The sequence below is a fragment of the Balaenoptera musculus genome, chromosome 10 (genome assembly GCF_009873245.2).
Source record: "Balaenoptera musculus isolate JJ_BM4_2016_0621 chromosome 10, mBalMus1.pri.v3, whole genome shotgun sequence".
NCBI classification, from domain to species: domain Eukaryota; kingdom Metazoa; phylum Chordata; class Mammalia; order Artiodactyla; family Balaenopteridae; genus Balaenoptera; species Balaenoptera musculus.
In genome coordinates, this window is record NC_045794.1 from 68,150,343 (window position 1) to 68,170,651 (window position 20,309).

At 38.2% G+C, this 20,309-nt stretch overlaps 1 protein-coding gene across 5 annotated transcripts in view; it reads left to right on the forward strand.

Moving 5' to 3' along the window:
* The window catches only part of TMTC2 (transmembrane O-mannosyltransferase targeting cadherins 2), an 889,490-nt gene that overhangs the window by 427,922 nt on the left and 441,259 nt on the right, over positions 1–20,309 (forward strand). The window contains exon 12 of one of the 5 annotated variants that reach the window (XM_036865963.1): positions 12,383–12,477. The exons of the other annotated variants lie outside the window; for them this stretch is intronic. Coding sequence (XP_036721858.1) covers positions 12,383–12,397 — 15 coding nt within the window. The 3' untranslated portion in view covers positions 12,398–12,477. Of the gene's footprint in view, positions 1–12,382; positions 12,478–20,309 lie in introns of those variants that run through there. 5 annotated transcript variants of the gene reach the window in all.

A 20,309-nucleotide genomic window follows, 5' to 3' on the forward strand; every position in this document is an offset into this window, starting at 1 on the left:
TCAGTGGATTGGATGAAGTTCACCCATGGGAGGGCACTGTGTTTTACTCAGTCTATAATTCAAATGTTAATCTCATGCAGAAACACCCTCAGAGACACATCCAGGGTAATGTTTGTCCAAATGTCTGAACACCCCGTAGCCCAGTCAAGCTGACATGTAAAATTAGCCATCACAAGTTGTACACACACACACACACACACACACAAATATCCATACCAAAATAAGGAGGAAATACTCATGACAGTACAGTCCATGTTTCTGTAACTGGTCACATGGTCGTAGCTGATATTTATGCCTATCTTCTTCTACTACCGATTCTGTATTTTCTTTGCCTTCAGCAAGTACCTCAGCTGGTCGTGATTCTTTACCTGGTGGAGTGACCCAAACCTTCACTCCTGAAGCTTCTGAGCCATTAGTAGTGCTGCCTGGATTAGGTTGTTGACGTTTTCCATTGATCTTAATCACAGAGCATGGTAGTAGTAAGAGACGCCCTACAGGGTCTCCTGTATTTTAGACATGCTCTTCCTTACCTCCATTATGGAATAATAGTCCAATTTCCCTTGATAGTCAGGGTCAATCACCCCAGCCAACACCATAATTCCCTTCTTTGCCTGTTGATTCAGAGGCATGAGGAGTATAAAGTGGCCAGGTGGAAGTCTTAACTTCCAGTTCAATGGAATTATTGTGTCTCCTGGTGAAGACATTCTTCTCTCTGGATAAGACTTCTAGGCTGGTAGGGCATAAGGTCAAGAGAACAGGAACCAAATATTTTGCCAGTGGGTCACTAGGAGTAATGATGAGTAGTGAATTTTCCATTTTTACCCTTTGATTCCTGGGCTCATGAATCCTGGCTATTGGAGAGACAGCACCATATATTGGATGCTGATTCTGAGCATATACAGCCTTCTGGAGAACCTAGCTGCAGTCCTGCAAGGTATTGCCATCTAGCTGTCACTGTAACTCAGTCTTCAAAAGGCCATTCCACCAGTTATCAAACCAGCTGATTCAGGATGACCAGTGAATTACATGAGCATGGGCCCATTGCCAATCTTCACTTGCTGTGAATTGAGTTCCTTGATAAGAAGCAATGTAAAACATGACAGTAGATAAGGCATTCTATAAGTCCACGGATGGTGGTTTTGCAGAAGCATTTCAGGGAAAGTAAATCCATATCCAAAGTAAGTGTGTATTCCAATAAGAAAAAAATGCTGCCCTTATTATGATGCAAGCCATCCAATATGGTCAACCTGCTACAGGTAGCTGGCTGATCACCCTGAGGAATGGTGCCATATGGGGGACTCAGTGCTGGTCTTTTGCGGCTGGCAGATTGGGCACTCAGCAAGGCCACAGCCAGATTGGCTTTGGTGAGTGGAAGTCCATGTTGCTTACACCATGCATGACTTTTATCCTTGCCACCATGGCCACTTTGTTCATGAGCCCATTAGGTGATGACAGGGGTGGCTGGGGAAAGAGGGTGACTGGTACCCACAGAATAGGTCATTTTTTTCCACTTAATTATCAAAGTGTTCCTTTGCTAAGTCACCTTTTGGTGAGCATTCACATGGGACACAAATATCTTCACATTTTTGCCCACTCAGAGAGGTCTATCCAAATATTTGTCATCAATTTTCCCCAAATTTCCTTGTCATCAGTTTTCCAATCATATTCCTTCCTGACCATCTAGCCAAACCATTGGCCATAGTCCATGAATTGGTATATAACTGCATGTCTGGCTAATTATCTTTCCAAGCCAAGTGAACATCCGGGTACACTGCCTGAAGCCCTGCCCTCAGTGAGGATTTCCCTTCACCACTGTCCTTCAGGGATGTCCCAGCGAGGAACTGTGATCCTGCAGCGTCCACTTCTAGGAGGTTCCTGCATATTGTGCAGAACCATCTGTAAACCAGGATTCTCTCCCTCTGTCAACTGACTATAGGGAACTCCCTGTGAGGCCATAGATACAGGCTGAGAGAGGAAAGGTGGTGTAGCAGGAGTGGGCACCATGAGCATTTGGGAGGTAAGATAGGTGGCACAATACACTTCTACTTCTTTTCCCCTTGAATTGAAGATGATCCCTGGTGCTGTGTGATCAAGTGGTTAGCTATGTCTATGACACCCACATCAAAGTTACTGCTCATATAAAGACTTTCATTTTACTTTATGGCCACATTCTTTACCAACCTCCTGGATTTTTAAAAATTGTGCTTTGCATTGTGTTAACGTTTACTATGCTGAGGAGACCATATAATGTTGGAAAGACATGGATAAATTCATCACTGCCTTGGGGAAATATGTCTGATGAACAGGGACGAACAGTCTTGGCTTGAACACATTTCCATTGAGCAGAGAGCAGGATTTTGAGAACTGGGGGCTAGGCCAGGAGAGGAATGGATCCTGAAGGAGAAAGGAGAAGAAGGCTCTAGTAGTATGCTTCAGCCAAGGCCTGGGAAAGCTGGGACGACCCAAACCCGGAGAGTCAGACTTACTCAGCCATCAAGTCCAAGCACTGGAGGTAGAATTGAAAGCCAGCGTAAAGAGCCCTAAATCAGAACCTGGATCCAACCAAGCGGTGGGTGAAAAGGCCTGAGCAAATCAAGGTTGTTCACGCAATTGCTGTAAAAATTCCCAAAGTGTTCCTGGTTACTTCTTGTGGACCTCAGCCTGGCTCTACTTCTCCAGGACATGCAGTGCACCATGATGCTTTAACATATAGAGGAGAGTGAAGTATAGGGCAGAGAGGAGAAGAAGCATCATTTATATTCAAAACATCACATTTTTTAGAGCCCTAAACTATTTCATTTGCTCATGTATTTTTTTTTTTTTTTTTTTTTTTTGGCTGTGTTGGGTCTTCTTTTCTGTGCGAGGGCTTTCTCTAGTTGCGGCAAATGGGGGCCACTCTTCATCGCGGTGCGTGGGCCTCTCACTATCGCAGCCTCTCTTGTTGCGGAGCACAGGCTCCAGACGCGCAGGCTCAGTAGTTGTGGCTCACGGGCCTAGTTGCTCCGCAGCATGTGGGATCTTCCCAGACCAGGGCTCGAACCCGTGTCCCCTGCATTGGCAGGCAGATTCTCAACCACTGCGCCACCAGGGAAGCCCTGCTCATGCATTTTTCACTTCTCTATAGGGCTATTTATACTTCATTCATTCATTCCTTACCTATCCCTCAAGTTATGGAGAAGATTTAAAAGGCCCTATGTAATGAAAAGAAATAATACAATGGAATTAGAAGTGGAGAATTATGAAAAAGAAAACATGAACACAAATGGAAAACTGAGACAAAGTAGAAAGACAGGGAACCATGTTTGTGTTTAATTCCTCAATATAGATGAAAACCCTCAAGAAAAATATTATGGAAGCCCATCTCGTAATATCTTAATGGTGATAAGGTCAAAATGCAGACTAAATTGGGTTTTCAAGAGCCGAGATGTCTCATCCCAGCTCCATCACCCCCTTCCAATCAATGATGAGCCCTCGGTTTCAGTTTCCTCTCACATAAAAAAATAATCATTGCTTAGTGAAAAGAGCCAAGGTTAAGAATCAGCAGTGTCTAGATCTTTCTCTGCCACCTGACCTTGGAAAATTTATTAAACCTTTCAGATCCTCAACTTTTTCATCTGTTAAATGGAAATCATGTGGAATTTAGACAATATGTGATGCATTTAGTAGAACACGCCATGACATTTGCAAATGTTCTATCACGGTAGCTGTTTAAAAATAGGGTATCGAAGCAAGTGATCTTGAAGGTCTCATATAGTTTCAAATTCAGATTCTTTGAATTAACTCTTTATCATATGAAATTTTAATAACCATCACTCTTTTATCAGTGTTTGCTAGAAAAATTTATCTGTGAATCACACAACCGATTATATTCTTGGCATAACCACTAGGGAACTCAAGAAAAATAAATGCAAACTGACAGCAAAACTGACTATAAACGTTTGTAAATCCTTATAAAAGAACAGGCTGCAGATGAAAAGCTTTCCTTGGTTTCAAATGAAACTAAGGTTGAGACAAAAATTTATAAACCAAAATGCTGCGGTGTAAAGGAAAAGCACATAAGAGCTCTTTAGCTCTTATGGGAGACGCTTTCTCCCATCGTCTGTTTTGCAAAATACAATAATAATCCTAATAAAGAATTAATAGGAAAGCTACTTTGGATCACAAGAAATTATGACAAAAGGATAACTTTTCCAATGAATGTCATTGAAGTTTATAGGAAGAAAAACCAAACACTTTTTCTAGGGGAGATGCTGGTTTGTGGGGGGATGGGCTGAGGAATACTGGTTCAGAGAGAAGGAGTCTGCAATGAATGGTCCTGATAGCTTCTTGGATGCTGCCAGAAGAATAGAAAAAGTATTGAAGATGGAATAAAGACAGGATATACCATGTATTAAAGACCTATTTAGTGATCAAAACTGCATCAGAAGCTTCACTTTGATTTCTTACTTAAGCCTTACAATATCCTAAAAGGGTAGTTCAGTTCTTTTTAATCTAGTAGGAGGGAATCAAGATTACAAGAATTACAAGGATTGAGTAACTGCCCAGGATTCAACTGCTGGTAGATAAGCGATAAACCATGATTAGAAAATGAGCTTGTCTGACTATAAAACTTATGCCGTTTCCCCTCTGCCAGGCTGAGAGACGGTTTCTCTTGGGAAGCCAGCTGCAAACCTATTTCAGCCAGGCTGGACTACTATTTATCACCACCACAGTAGCTGCCATCCTCATGATTGGGATACAAAGCATGTAGCTGACCAAGCACAGGGAAGAGTGTACATCTGTTCCTTTATCTCCTTGGGAGGTGCCGAGGAGGGAAGCAGCAGTCGTGAAAACCATCTGAGGCAGGGCACAAGGCTGCCCGTGGATGGCATCTTACCATTCCTTTCTCTCAACTTCTCTGCAGAGAGGGGAGAGGTTACTGACAATAATAATGTTAAAAATATCTTTACACAAACAGTATTTTTATCATTCATAGAGAATGTCTGAATATATATGGAATGTATCCACATTATTATATATATATTTATATATATTATTTATGTACACATTATTTTATTTATATGATATACCTTATTTTATATATGAATATATATAATATATAAATATTCATATATAAAATAATGTGTATATATTATTCATACACATTATTATACACATACGCTATTCTGTTCCTCTTCATGGCCATAATTTGTGGTTATGAAGAGGATATGAAAACAGAGAAATCTGAAGTCTAAAGTGCTAGCAAGTGACAGACACAAACACAAACCCAGGTCACCTAACTACCTTCTGTTACAATCCCAGCACTCGCTAGAAGATGTCTGCCTGTTTTAATATAGCTTGCCAGTTTCACAGGGCAATTGCAAAGCTGACTTCCTGTTTGAAATTAAGATTCTTTACTTCCTCAGAAGAAAGCTTCTATATACAAAATATAATGGCATAGTAATGAGCTCCCCTGAGTGTATCAACCCTCTATGCCCACCCTCAAATATTACCCCTCTTTTGCTTCCTGTAGTGTCCAAAGTAAAAATCAACAGGAACAGTAGGTGGCTGGGAGAGCATAGAAGTTGGAAGTTCAAAACAGTTGAATAACATTTAAGAATAAGTCCTTATGAACGGTGAAATCTTGGTTTAAGAATACTTCCTTTTTGGAAGAGATGCTAGGGTGGGGAGAAGGACCCTGTTATTTAGAGACAGACTGGGGACTAGGAACAATCTCTCCTTTTCAGTTTCTTGTCTTTGAAAATGTGTGATCCTGCTAAAATAATTCTCAGCCAATTGAATATCCATTGAACAAAAAACATAGATGACATTTTTTTAGATGAAGCCTCTCTGTTTCGTGCTAATTATATCTGACCACCGATATCTTGAGAGCAGTGCAAGGTATTCATGGGAGGTGGATCAGAAGTTTGCTGTGAGAAATAATTTCTATCCACCTTGTATTTGCTGACAACAGATGAGAACGCAAACACAATAGGAAAATTCCTTTGGGGACTCCTGACCAATCATATAGTAAAATGTGGGATTTGGGTACAATAATTTATTCATCTTTATTTCTTTGTTGAAGAATATTAAACATAAAAAATTGGAACATCAACGCAGTTCATCTTAGATATTCAAAATTATAGAGGTGGAGAAAAGAAAACATCTATGACAATGATTCTGAACTAGCACGGAAACTGAAACATTGCTTGATCTCAAATTACTTCTTTTAAATCAACTTGGGAAATGACATAACCATACTTAATTCCTCCGAGAAGAACTGTTCAGTTCCAACCATCTGCTAAATTAAGCAGCAGTGATTATAATGAACATTTACAACAGACCTGATACAAAAGGGGATAATAACTTTATGCATAAGACAAAGTCCTGGGAGGCTACTGCAATCTCGAAGATGAAGATGGAAATTAGGAGAACAGATTTTACAGTGTACTGGAACTCTAGGAGTGGTGATGGTCAAAGTGCAACATCACATTTCCTTAAATTTTTATTTCATTTTAGGAAAAATGGTCACCAAATTCTATCAAACTACCAGTTTTCCAGATTTTTCTTTTACCACGTCTCATCAGATCACTAGTTTTTCTTTTTCCTGGTGGTAACGGAGATTTTGTTTTCTTGTTTATTGTCCCTTCCTCTGGGCAGGTACAAAAGTTTTCAGCATAACTTCTAACAAATGTAAGAAGACCAAAAAGTTAAAATAGCTGGTCTCCTAAGGACCAATAACCCTGAAAGATGTGTCATTAATGAGTCTAGCAGTTTTCTTCTTTGGTCCTTGAGTGGATGTTCAATGTTTCTGCAATTTTCTGGCAGTGTTTATTTATGCGTGCGGGTCCACACACATTTTCCATGAAACTAGTTGCCTCAGACTAGTATTATTCAGGTGAAATAGTAATAATAATAATAAGTTTTTCGGCCTTGCCTGCCCTAGAATGTTGCCTATGTTTATTCTTCAATCGGAGAAACTGCTTTCATAGCACAGGATCACATTATTAAATATTAGCAGGGACTCCTCATCAAAAAAGAAAAAAAAAATTTGTATTTGCACGTGGCTCCAAGTTCATGGAAAATAAAATGCCTTAGAAGTTCTCTTCCTTCCAAATGCCAACAGAGCTAATATGATAGGGGCACTAAGGCATCTGGGAGAGAGCTAAGTGATGTTTTAGATTTTCAAAGACATAGTTCTGATTGTGTTGCTGCCTCCACCACTGACAGGATTTGAAAGCTTGAGAACAGGGGAACCTCCCTCTCCTTCCTCACGCACACGCTCACTGCCGTGGAAGATATTATTTATGAGTCTTCACAATAGTCTCACTCATGAAATGCCTTCCCTGAACTTTACAGTCTATGGAACAAAGAGGTCTGGAAATTGATTAAAGGCGCTAATTATTGTAGTTGCATTTAGAGGTGTGATTGACAGGGCAGATCCCAGGGAAAACACAAATAGTCTCTCCTACTCTAGCAACTGCTCATATGTTAATTTACTAGAATTAAACATGTTCAGATTACATAATGCGAATAATATTCAGTTTAGGAATACTAGTGAGGTTAATAAACACAGAGGTCTTAAAGGGCCTTTCTTTTTTTTGTATCACTAATTGTACTTAGCGGAGTCTTTAACAAGGCTTTCTTCCTCTTTCTTAATGCCATTTTGTAGGGATATTGGGATGATTCATTTCAAATAATACTGAACTCTGTGAAACCCAAAGACCCATGAGAAAATGTTTGCCCATCACCCATTCATTTATCCATCCATCCATCCATCCATCCATCCATCCGTCCATCCATCCCCTAAACATTTATTCACTCACCATATATTTCTTAAATCACTACCATGTTTCAGGCACATAGTGAGCAAGAAAGATATAGTTTCTGCCCTCATGTGGCTTATATTCAAAATAGAAAAGACAGAATATTGAAAAGAATGATTGATCGGGTATTTTTGACAGACACTGTGTTAGGTTCGGCAAAGAGGCAAAGATTTCCCTCGGATGTCACTCCCAAGGACTTAATATCCTAGGCACATGGCCTCCTAGCCTTTCTAAAGTTTCCCACATTCCAGTAGTGACTCTGAGGCAGAAGTCTTCAGACCCGAGAGACCACATGGGCTAGTCCAGCTTATGTCTCTGTGGTAACCAGGGAGGACAGATGCCCGACTTAATGATGAGCAGAAGAGGGCAGTGCCCAGTGAAAATGCTGGCAGTGTGCCAAAGCCACACAGATGATCGTTATTTTTGCAGAAAGATACAGTATGCCTCACGTGAGAAATGTTAAACTGAATACAATTCCACTTGCTTCAATGGCAGGTGACAAGGATTTTTACCTGCTCTTTCAGCGAGGCTAACTAGAGAAGCAGTGAATGCACATCAGCCAAAGAGGAGGAAATAGGTGACACAGTGATTTTGGATCACCCTCACCTCTAGAGGCCACAGCCATCTGGGGGTTTGGCTTCCTCCCTGGGCCGTCACAAGGAAGTGCTTGTAGGATCCACAAACCTTCTATTCATTCCCCAGGCTGTGGGTTCTCTCCCTGCCTCTCCCACCCTGTGGTTGCAAATGCTGCTCTGGAAGACAGCAATACAATTGCAAGTTAACAGGCATGTACAATCTACTTTACTGTTTGTAGACTAAAATTTGTTTTTCTACCTCAGCCTTCCCAATAGGTGTTCCATGTTGAACTAGCTCTTCAATTTTGAGGCAGTATTTGCACTGTCTTGAAGAAGAACCAGGTTCATAGCCGAGTGCATCTTCTGGAAATGAATGCATTCAATGAATTATTTATCGAGACTCTTGGGTATATTACTCCTGCCTTGACAATAGCTTTAGCTTTTGAGTGAATTATGGGGTCTAGGGTACTGGCCCCAGAGAATGTCTTAGGAGGTCAGGAAAGTAATATGTTTTATAACATCACTAGGGTAACTGCAAGAGGTGTGAGAGAACTGGTGGATTTAAAGAGTTACTTCTTCAGACAGCTTAAGTTTTCATTTTCTATGCCAGGTTTATGTCAAAAATGATATTTTGGCAGTGAAATAACAGAATAACTAAAGCAACTAGCTAAAATGTGGGAATTCAGTCAATTCAGTGATTTAGGATCAGGTAGACAAAATAACTCATTTTTAAAAAATAATATTTGAAGGGAAAGATATTTCTGGATGTTTTATTCAACTCTGCATGTATACATAGCATAAATAAGTATTTTATTAGGATGTAGATAACTTGCAGCAACTGATCAGGTACATACAAAGTTAAAAACAGATGTTTTATTGAAAGCCATAGATTGTTTGCAAACTTGAACTCTCTTTGCCTTAGATCTGCCCTTACTTAAAGATCTAACACACTTTATATTTCTGTATTTTAGATAAAACTAAGAGCATAGACCTATGACTTCCAGCTCTGCCACGTCACATAGAATTATGAAAATATTTCACTTATCTAGTCTTCATTTTGTGATCCAGTGACAAAATAATCAGGTGTTTGTGTGATAGAGCAGCAATAATAAGAGTTCTTTGTTTCTGTGATTCTGCCCCTACTCACTCTGTGATAAATTGATACCTTCTCACAAGGGCTTGTAAATGTAGAGCTCCTGACTAAGACAGGACATTCTGCCATTCTGGTCACTTCTCTGATCATCCCAATGATGTCTCCTGTCCCTCAAAAGTCTAGTGTTTGGTCCCACATCTGGTTGGTCTTGCTTGTGGCTCAGACCATTGTGTGTCCCATTCTTGTTCCATCCTGCACCAACTCTCACACCCAGATGTGGAAAGTTGACTTAACATCAACCTGAACCACATGTATTCATATGGGCCCCAAGGTCTTGCTGCTTTATGCTGTCAGTATCTCACAGATCTGTGGCAATGTGATTCTCATTTTATTATTATTTTTTAAAATTCCATGCCCCTTGCCCTAGATCTCCACAGCTCTGTTGAGGGTTGGGAGCTGATCTGGAGGATCCAGCACACCCTGCCTAACACTGTTTCTCTGACACTTTCATTCTCCAGTGACTATTGCTTGAACATGTATGTGCTTAGCATTGTGCTGGGTGCTGGAAATAGAGGTGTTTTTTTTTTGTTTTTTTTTTTTTTTTTTTGGAAATAGAGTTTTGAGCAAGACACAGTTTCTGTCCTAAGGGGGCTTAGAGTCTAATGGGGGTGATAGGTGCAAACAAGTAAATCAATCAATAAATTATTGTTTAAAGATAGATATTGAAGAAATAATTACAAATGTAAGGGATGTTGCAAAATGGGAAGTAAAGAGTGGTATGAAAGGTTATATTGAGGGGAAATTAAACAACCTCAGAGGGTCAGGAAAGGATTCCTGAGGAAGTAATATTTAGGCTGAGATCTGAGAGCAGAGAAGGAATTAAATAAGTAAGTGGCCATGGGAAAAATTGGAGGAAAAGCAAGGGTGCCTCAGCCATGTTCAAAAATGATATTCTGGCAGTGAAATAATTAACAGAATAACTAAAACAACTAGCTAAAACGTGAGAATTCAGTATATCCAGTGATTTAGGATCAGGAAAATGTGTGAAGACCCTGCATTCCCAGAGATCAAACCCCATTTGAAGAGGTCAAATGAGAGCACTGTGTTTTCTTTAATGAGGCTGGAAAGACCAATGAAAACCAGATCAAGGGGGGCCTTGTAAGTCACAGGAAAAGGCTTGACTTTTATTCTAAGATAATGAGAAACACTGAAAGCTTGATTAAAAATATTTTAAATTATTAAATATTCTAAAAGGACAAAATAATGTAAAAAAAATAATACATTAGATACCTCTGTAGTCATCATCGAGCCTAGTATTTTGCATTTGCCTCACAGGGTTTGAAGAAATAAAATATTTCACTTCAGCTAAAATCCCGGACTCATGTCCCTTCTTCCTCCCTATCTTTCCAGATAACCACTATCCTGAAGTTGGAGTATATCAGTCCTATGTAATGGTGTAGTATCTAGTGAAGCTCAAAAAGTGCAATCCCCATGACCTTGCAATTTGTCTTTTAGGTATCTATTTTAGAGACCTCACATATATGCATAAGAGACATTTTCAAGAAACTTAATCACAGCATTTTTTATTGCAATGAAAAAGTGGTACTAACATAATAGTCCTCAGTAGAGGGATAAATAAAGAAACCCTGGTTTAGTCATACAGTGGAACCCTGTTCATGAGTTGAAAAAAAGTGCCTTGGAGCTTATGAATTGTTGAGGATAACATTTAAAAAATAAGATGTTTAGTTAGAAAGGCAAGTTCCAAAGGAATATCTAGTATATAGTTCATGTATAAAAAATTTAAATACATAAATAAAATGGTATCTATTATTTATGGAAGCAAATATATATAGTGAAAATATAAAAAACATTCAAGCTTCTAAGCAGGGAGATATACAGTAGAAATTGCATTTTATAAGCTCAGTCTGGCTACAGTTTTAAGAATGCAATCACAAGGGTATACCAGTAGAGTATATTGCAATATATTACTATATTATAGTCGAGTAGTTGAACAATAACTGGAACTTTGATTAGGGAGCAATGTAGACAGATTCTAGAGCTATTAGAAGGTAGAATTTTTAGGATACGTGTTTGGCTATGAGGGTGTGAAGGGTGGAAAGGAGGCAAGTGACTTATAAGTTTCTGGCTTGAGTAACTTGGTCACTTGTGCTTCTATTTACTGATGCAGGGAACAAGGATTGCATTGACAGCTCTGGGAATGAGCGGAGGTAATAAATCCAGTGTTTGAAAATTGAAGTGGGGTTGCTTTCTTCAACTAGAGAAGTCAGGGATAGATGGGAAATGGACCTGATGGTCAATAGAGAATTCCGAAATGGAGATAAAGTTTGAGCATCCTCAGCATATACTATGGGAGGTCACTCAATTTGTAAGAGTAGGTAGAATTGATTAAACACACAAGATGAGAAGAAAAGATGGCCTAGGACTGAGCCCTGAGAGACATTAAAATGTAGTGCTGTCAATGGAGGCTGAGAGGAAGAGGCCATAGAAGTACGGGGGGAAAAGAGATGGGAGAGAATATGGAATCAGAGAAGCCAAGAAGCAAATTATTTCCAGAAAAAAGGAGCAGCTAACAATTTTGAATGCTGATGATACTTCAAGCAAGAGAAGGGATGAAAAGTTGAATTTTGGGATTTGCTCTGTTGGATTTTGCTCTATAGAAGTCATTAGTGATATAAAAGTGAGCATATTCAGAAGAATGGTTGGGCTGAAAGCCATTTGGGGTGGGTTGAGAAGTAAATGGAGGAGTAGAAGTGGAGATAAGCAAGAGGAAGCGACATCTTATATGAGTAGTTTGGGAAGGAAAGGACAACCATGGGTAAGAACTGGGGGACTAGGAAACTAGGGTGAAAGGAATAATTGTTTTGTTTTTGTACATTTGTTTCTTTAAGATGAGGCAAATTTGAACGTGTTTAAATGCTGCTGGGAAAGATTCAGTAAGGAGGAAGAGACTGAAGATATAGAAAAAGGAGAAGATAACCAATGGGTGAGTTTCCCCAAAGAAGGTGAAATTCAAAGCATTCTACAATGATTTATTGTTGAATTAATTGATGCATGAATAGGAAGAAGGATGTCATTTCTCCAGAAACAGCAGTAAAGCATAAAAAAATGGCCGTGGTCATCAATAGGTTTACTGATTTGGGTAGCAGTGAGCTGAGGGTTTTGATACCTGATCGCTTCTGTTATCTCTCTGAGGTGGGAAGTGAAACCATCTGCCGAGAGAAAGGAGAGGGAGGGGTAGGACTTAGAGGTTTTAGGTGAACAGAGTTTGCAATAGTTGTGGAGTGTTGGAATGAATTCTGGATCAGGAAACAACATAGGATTTCTGTCACTTTTTAGTTCCAAGTTGAGGTTGGAAATTGTGAATTCATGGTGGTGCATTGTCCTTGGACCACACTTGTGTATCTACGCTCTATTCCCTTTGGATTAATTCTTTCACAAGAGTCTCCTCATTTCTTCCTACAGACTCCCCTTCCAGGTGTGCCACACATGTCTGAATTTACAGTCAATATAAGGCATAGGTCAGTTTCAAGGAGCCAATGCTGTTTTCTTAAACTATGTCCAGCATATTTGAAAGAACCTTATACAATGGCAATATTCTAAGGCTTAGCTATCTATAACTGTGTCAGAAGCATTCATGGACTCCCAAATTTGTTGGGTTTTTAAGCCCTGAAGGAAGAATTGGGTATTTAACATTTTAGCTCTCTATAAATGACAATGTGAGAATAAAGAGTTCCATTTTTCACGGACAATTTATATAGTCTGTGACACAGGTTTCATCAACCCTGGACTGGAAATACAGAACCTGTGGTGTGCCTTCTTAAGTGTGGCAATGTTCATGTTATGCAAATTTTTATTGTTGTTGTCATTTGGTCATAGTCTTAGTTTGGGAAAATGTCATAAGTATTCAGAAGTCTGGGAACACTGCAGAATATTCTCATATGGTTACTGTGGTCCGATTGAGTCAGCAGCATATTGACACACATTCGCTTTTCCATAGATTCAAAAGAACCAATGTTTTCTTTTTAAAAGTGACCTCATTTTCCATCGTAAACGTCTCTACTCTAAGGCCTGGTGAGAGAATTCCTTGGAAACCAAAGAACATTTAGTCATTTAATGTGTATATGGGTGTTTTTCTCTTTAATTTATGGAGTCCTTTGAGCGAGTAAATTAAAAAGTGGTGTGTTGGTATTCCACAGTTTGTCATTTTTGAGGCGAGTTTATTTCATAAGCAAGTCTATAATTTAAACAGTGTTCATGATCTTCTATGAAACTTTTAGTTATATCTATGCCATGCAAACTGGTTGAACCGTTTTCACACGATTTTGATCAGAAGGGTATAGAGCAGTAGAATGATCACCAGTTGTGGAATAAGAACTCTTGCGTTCCACTTCTAACTCTGCTACTAACAAATATAATCTCGAGTAACTCTTTATCTGAGCTCCAGTTTCCTGACCTGTGAAAAGAGGAGTTTTATTAGGTGATTCTTAAAATATTTTCTAGATCTTAATCTCAGTTTTAGAAGTTGACACAGCTGTTTGGCAGCATGAAAAAAAAAAGGCTAAACATTGTTAATTCTTATATGGTGCAATTAAAAATGTGCATGTTCAAGCCTGGGGTTTAAGTTCATAGGATTTATTCATTCATGCATATGTTTTTTTTTTTTAAACATCTTTATTGGAGTATAATTGCTTCACAATGGTGTGTTAGTTTGTGCTTTATAACAAAGTGAATCAGCTATACATATACATATATCCCCATATCTCCTCCCTCTTGCGTCTCCCTCCCTCCCACCCCTCTAGGTGGTCACAAAGCACCGAGCTGATCTCCCTGTGCTATGCGGCTGCTTCCCACTAGCTATCTATTTTACATTTGGTGTGTATATATGTCCATGCCACTCTCTCACTTCGTCCCAGCTTACCCTTCCCCCTCCCCGTGTCCTCAAGTCCATTCTCTACATCTGCGTCTTTATTCCTGTCCTATCCCTAGGTTCTTCATAAACTTTTTTTTTTTTTTTAGATTCCATATATCTGTGCTAACATACAGTATTCGTTTTTCTTTCTGACTTACTTCACTCTGTATGACAGACTCTAGGTCCATCCACCTCACTACAAATAACTCAATTTCATTTCTTTTTATGGCTGAGTAATATTCCATTGTATATATGTGCCACATCTTCTTTATCCATTCATCTGTCAATGGACACTTAGATTTCTTCCATGACCTGGCTATTTGTAAATAGAGCTGCAACGAACATTGTGGTACATGTCTCTTTTTGCATTACGGTTTTCTCAGGGTATATGCCCAGTAGTGGGATTGCTGGGTCATATGGTAGTTCCATTTTTAGTTTTTTAAGGAACCTCCATACTGTTCTCCATAGTGGCTGTATCAATTTACATTCCCACCAACAGTGCAAGAGAGTTCACTTTTCTCCACACCCTCTCCAGCATTTATTGTTTGTAGATATTTTGATGATGGCCATTCTGACAGTGTGAGGTGATACCTCATTGTAGTTTTGATTTGCATTTCTCTGATGATTGGTGATGTTGAGCATTCTTTCATTCATGTGTATTTTTATTCAATAATGAGCATCAGAAATTTGCTGGACAATGATGAATAAGAAACGTACCCGTCCGCAGGTGGTTCACATTGATGCATGGTACAGATATGTCAGCAGGTTATTGGAACAAATATGATAAGTGATCCTGCTATAATGTCTACATAATGTTCAGAACTTTCAATTCCCATGGATACCACTCTGGTCCAAGCTACCATTATGTCAATACCTCATCTAGACTGTTGTAAGAACCTCCTTATTGCTCTCCTTACTTCCATTCCTGTCCCATTCCAACTTACTCTCAAAAGGCAGCAAAAAGCAACATATTAAAAATATAAATTTAGTCATGACACTTCCATTCTTGGATCCTCCACTGACTTCCCATTGTATCTCAAATGAAATCCAAGAATTGGCACGATCTGCCCCTCCCTACATCTCCAACCTCATCATGGTGCTTTACCTCTTGGTCCTAAAAGTCAGCCATGCTGGGTCAAGTTCTCATTCTTCAGGTTTCAATTCGGAGATCTTCATCTCAGAATGATTTCTGTTACCATCTAAATAGATTGTACATCCTCACTTCTTTTTCTGTTTCACTACCACTTGCTCTTATTTTTCACAGCACTTACAGCAACGTTTAACTTGATAATATTTTATTCCCTGATTTATTGTTTAACTCGCCCACTAGAATGACATCTCCATACAGGCAAGGAATTTGTCAGTTTTACTCACTTAGCATCTAGCATAGTCCTTATTGTATAGCTCATGAAATATTACTTGAAAAAAAACCAGTCCAATTATTATGACTTTTTCTGTTTTGCAACCTGAAAATATCAAGGAAATGGAAACAGAAGACATTCTTTGACATTTCTTATAAATGATGTGTCTAACAGTTACCAATTATGCAAAGATTGGCATGATTAAAATAATAATTTGCAATTTGTAGTATTATCACATTCTTTGTTTTTTTAAAACAAGGCATCTATGAAGAACCATAAAAAGAGAAATTCTTTTTTTTTTTTTTTAATTTTACACATGTGTGCATGTGTGTGTGTGTGTGTACAGTGCATTTTTGGGTGAGGTGATGCTCTGTGGTTTTTGTTTTTTGGTTTGTTTTTTTTTTTAAAGACAGTGAAATAGAGAGAAAGTCTTTTTTATTTATTTATGGCTGTGTTGGGTCTCCGTTTCTGTGCGAGGGCTTTCTCTAGTTGCAGCAAGTGGGGGCCACTCTTCATCGCGGTGCGCGGGCCTCTCACCATCGCGGCCTCTCTTGTTGCGGAGCACAGGTTCCAGACGCACAGGCTCAGTAATTGTGGCTCACGGGCCCAGTTGCTCCGCGGCATGTGGGATCTTCCCAGACCAGGGCTCAAACCCGTGTCCCCTGCATTGGCAGGCAGACTCTCAACCACTGCGCCACCAGGGAAGCCCCAGAGAAATTCTTAATCGAACTAAGTCAAGTTCTATTTAAGTACTTATTCATACAGCAAGTTTTGGAAGAGTTTTAATTAGTGATGGGCTTAACGACTGTCTAACAATGTTTCACACCATTCAGCGTTCACTCTTATACTGTTAACAAAATAAACAATAATTATATTATTCCTTCTTATTAATTTTTCACTCATAAAAGCCTAAGTACTAATGTGCTGGTAAATAGCATCAATTTTCGTGTGCAATAATTTACTTACTTTTTGGTCTTTCCTATTACATTGTGATCTTATTTATTTTTACATAAGATTGAATATCAGGTCATGATGATAAATCTTATGTTTATAAATAATAAAGGGAAAGAAGGAAATATAAAAATAATAAAGTAATTTTTCACTTATATAGCCATTTGAAATTAATAAAAACTTGTGAGTGATACAAATGAAATTATTATGAAATATGGCTATAGATAGTTCAAATTTTATAGCAAAGTGTTTATTTTCCATAGTAGATAATACAGTAGGCTACTTAGACTCTATTAATACAGAGCTGTCTCTTTTTTTGTGTTATTCTCACTTCCTGGAATATTCGTAGTTCTCCTTTGAAGACCCACTACATCTCTAGAATTCTTAGTATATAAGAATCTATCACAGAACAGGTAGCTAATAAAATTTTGTTGACATGAAATGAAATATTTCTCCAAATTATTAAGTCCTACAGTGCTTATACTCTTTGCCATATGAATTATCAAAACAGATCTGAATTCTATTTTGTGTTTTAAAAATAGGATAATCACTAACAGTTTGTTATTTACAGTTAAATTTTATTTAGTTTTTGGATAGGTAATATGCACACACAGGTTATGCTTTTAGGGAAATGGAACCACTATTAATAATCTTGACATGCTCTCTTTCTTTTTAGTCTTTTTTCTAGGTATATTTAATTTGTTAAGGTCATACCATAATATAAGGTTTTGTTGTTTGTACTTAATGTGTTGTAAATATTATCACAGTGCTTTTTAATAGCTACAAAATATTCTGTCTACAGTTATATCTTACTTACTGTTATGCTATTTTAAAATACCTGGATTATTTCCACTCTATGTTAATATAAACCACGCTGTGACTAATATCTTGTGGTGTATATCTTTGTCTGCATTTTCTTCCCATTGCACCTCATGATAGGGATATTTTTATGCATTTTGAGATGTGTTGAAATAACATTTAAAAAATTAGACAACTTTTAATAATAGCTAAATTTACTATGAATACTTCAGGCATATTTTCTCATAACTCCCTTTGGGTAGATATTATTATTATTCATCACTTAAAACCATTGGAGAGCTCCAGTAATGCAGCCAAGGCCACATAGCTAGTTTGTGTTAGAACCAGGTCTTCAGCATAGTTTTTTCTGACTACAAGGATATACAATCTGAGTTGGCTTGCTTGGCTGCCATAACAAAATACCAGAGACCAGGTGACGTGAACAACAGAAATTTATTTTCTCCCATTTCCGGAGGCTGGAAGCTCAAGATCAAGGTTTGGTGTTCCAAGTTCTCTCTCCTCGGCTTGCAGCTGGCTGCCTTCTCACTGTGTCCTCACATGGTCTTTCCTCTGTGCATACATGCTGTGTTCTAATCTCTTTTTCTCTTAAGGATACCAGTCGTACTGGATTAGGGCCTTCCCAATAAAACCTCATTTTACCGTAATTACCTCTTTAAAGGCCCTATTTCCAAACACAGTTATATTCTGAGCTACTTGGGATTAGGACTTCAACATACAAGTTTTGGAGGGACACATTTCAGCTCATAACATCATCCTGTATAATAAATAACATTTTCCTAAAGCAACAATCTACCTTACACTCAGTAGTGAAATGTCATTTCTTTTACAGTGTAGAATAAAAGAAAATATTTTATTTTTTAATTAAAAAATGTCTTTTGTTTTTAATTTTTCTGGAACTTCTAGATTAAACAATTTGACATAAAACAACAACAGCAAAAAGACCTATAGCAAACAGGAGGAAACAAAATTATTGTTATATGCAGATGATATGACTATACAACTAGAACTACACCCCACCCAAAATTAACAATAAAGCTCTTCAAATATTGAGGTATTCTTTAAAGTCTTAGATATAAAATATTCAAAACCAATAATTCTTCTATTGTTAATTAAAAGAATGTTGTTCTAACAACAGTAATTTCACTGTAGAAATTTTTTTTTATAAAATATACATACAAAAGAGTACACATAACCTGTATATATTGTTTAAAGTATAACAAAAAACAAACACATACACTCCACATCAGCTTAAGAAATGGAAACAACACACTTCCCTAAATGTCTGTCTGTCCTTTCAGGCTCCAAGATGTAATCAGAATTCTGATGTATTTACCACCCCTTTCCTTTTTCAAAAAAAAAAAGTTTTCTCATATCAGTGTATATCACTAAGCCATATATTTTCTATTTTGACTATTTTAGCACTTTATGTAAGTGGAGTAAATCTGTGTATCCTCTTCTGTGAGTGGTTTTTTCATTTGACATGTTTTTGAGATTTATCTGTGCTGTTTTCTAAAGCTGTAGTGTATTCATTTTTATTGCAGTCTAGTATTCCATGATATAAAAATACTACCATTTATTTATCCATTTTCCTGTCTAAGGATGTTCAGAGTTGCCACTTTTTTAAGATATAAATAATGCTGCTATGAGGGTTTGTGTTTCTTAGGATACATGTTTAAGAATATTCTAGGGCAGTGGCTTTTAAACTGTTTTGACTCCCACCCTCAGTAAAGAATTCATTTTACATCGTAGTGCAGTACACAGACAAGCACATACAAACACCCACACATGTATATGCACATATAACTAAAACAATATTTTTACAAAATAATAATACATGCAGTGCTCACTGACATTTTCTATTCTATTCTATTTTTTAAAATGCTGGTGGTGGACCAAAAAATTGATTTTATGGTACCAAAATATCTCTTTTAAAAGCAGTAAAGAATAATATGGAATTTTACTCCATATTAATAATGTGGAATGCTTCATATTATTCTCCAGGAGAAGGATGGCTTTAAAATTCTACTAATATGGTAAAATTTTCTTTAAATCAATTTTAATCATATCTGTTCTTTTCTCGAAGTCCCTCTTTTTTTTTTAAATAAATTTATTTATTTATTTATTTTTTGCTGCGTTGGGTCTGTTGCTGCGTGCGGGTTTTCTCTAGTTGCGGCGAGGGGGGGGTTACTCTTCGTTGCGGTGCGCGGGCTTCTCACTGTGGTGGCTTCTCTTGTTGCGGAGCACGGGCTCTAGGCGTGCGGGATTCAGTAGTTGTGGCTCATGGGCTCTCTTAGAGCACAGGCTCAGTAGTTGTGGCGCACGGGCTTAGTTGTTCCATGGCATGTGGGATCTTCCCAGACCAGGGCTCGAACCCATGTCCCCTGCATTCACAGGCAGATTCTTAATGACTGCGCCACCAGGGAAGTCCTCAAAGTGCCTCTTAATCTGGTAGGTATTACATCATCCACTTCCCTCCTCTCGCTCTAATCAGTTTTTCCTGCCTCTTTCTATTTATAGTGTTGATCCACCAGTCTCCTTGCCCTTTCAAAATCTTTCTCTTTGTGTGTCTCTAATCTTTTTTTTTTAAACATCTTTATTAGAGTATAATTGCCTTACAATGGTGTATTAGTTTCTGCTTTATAACAAAGTGAATCAGTTATACATATACATATGTCCCCACATCTCTTCCCTCTTGTGTCTCCCTCCCTTCCACCCTCCCTATCCCACCCCTCTATATGGTCACAAAGCACTGAGCTGATCTCCCTGTGCTATGCG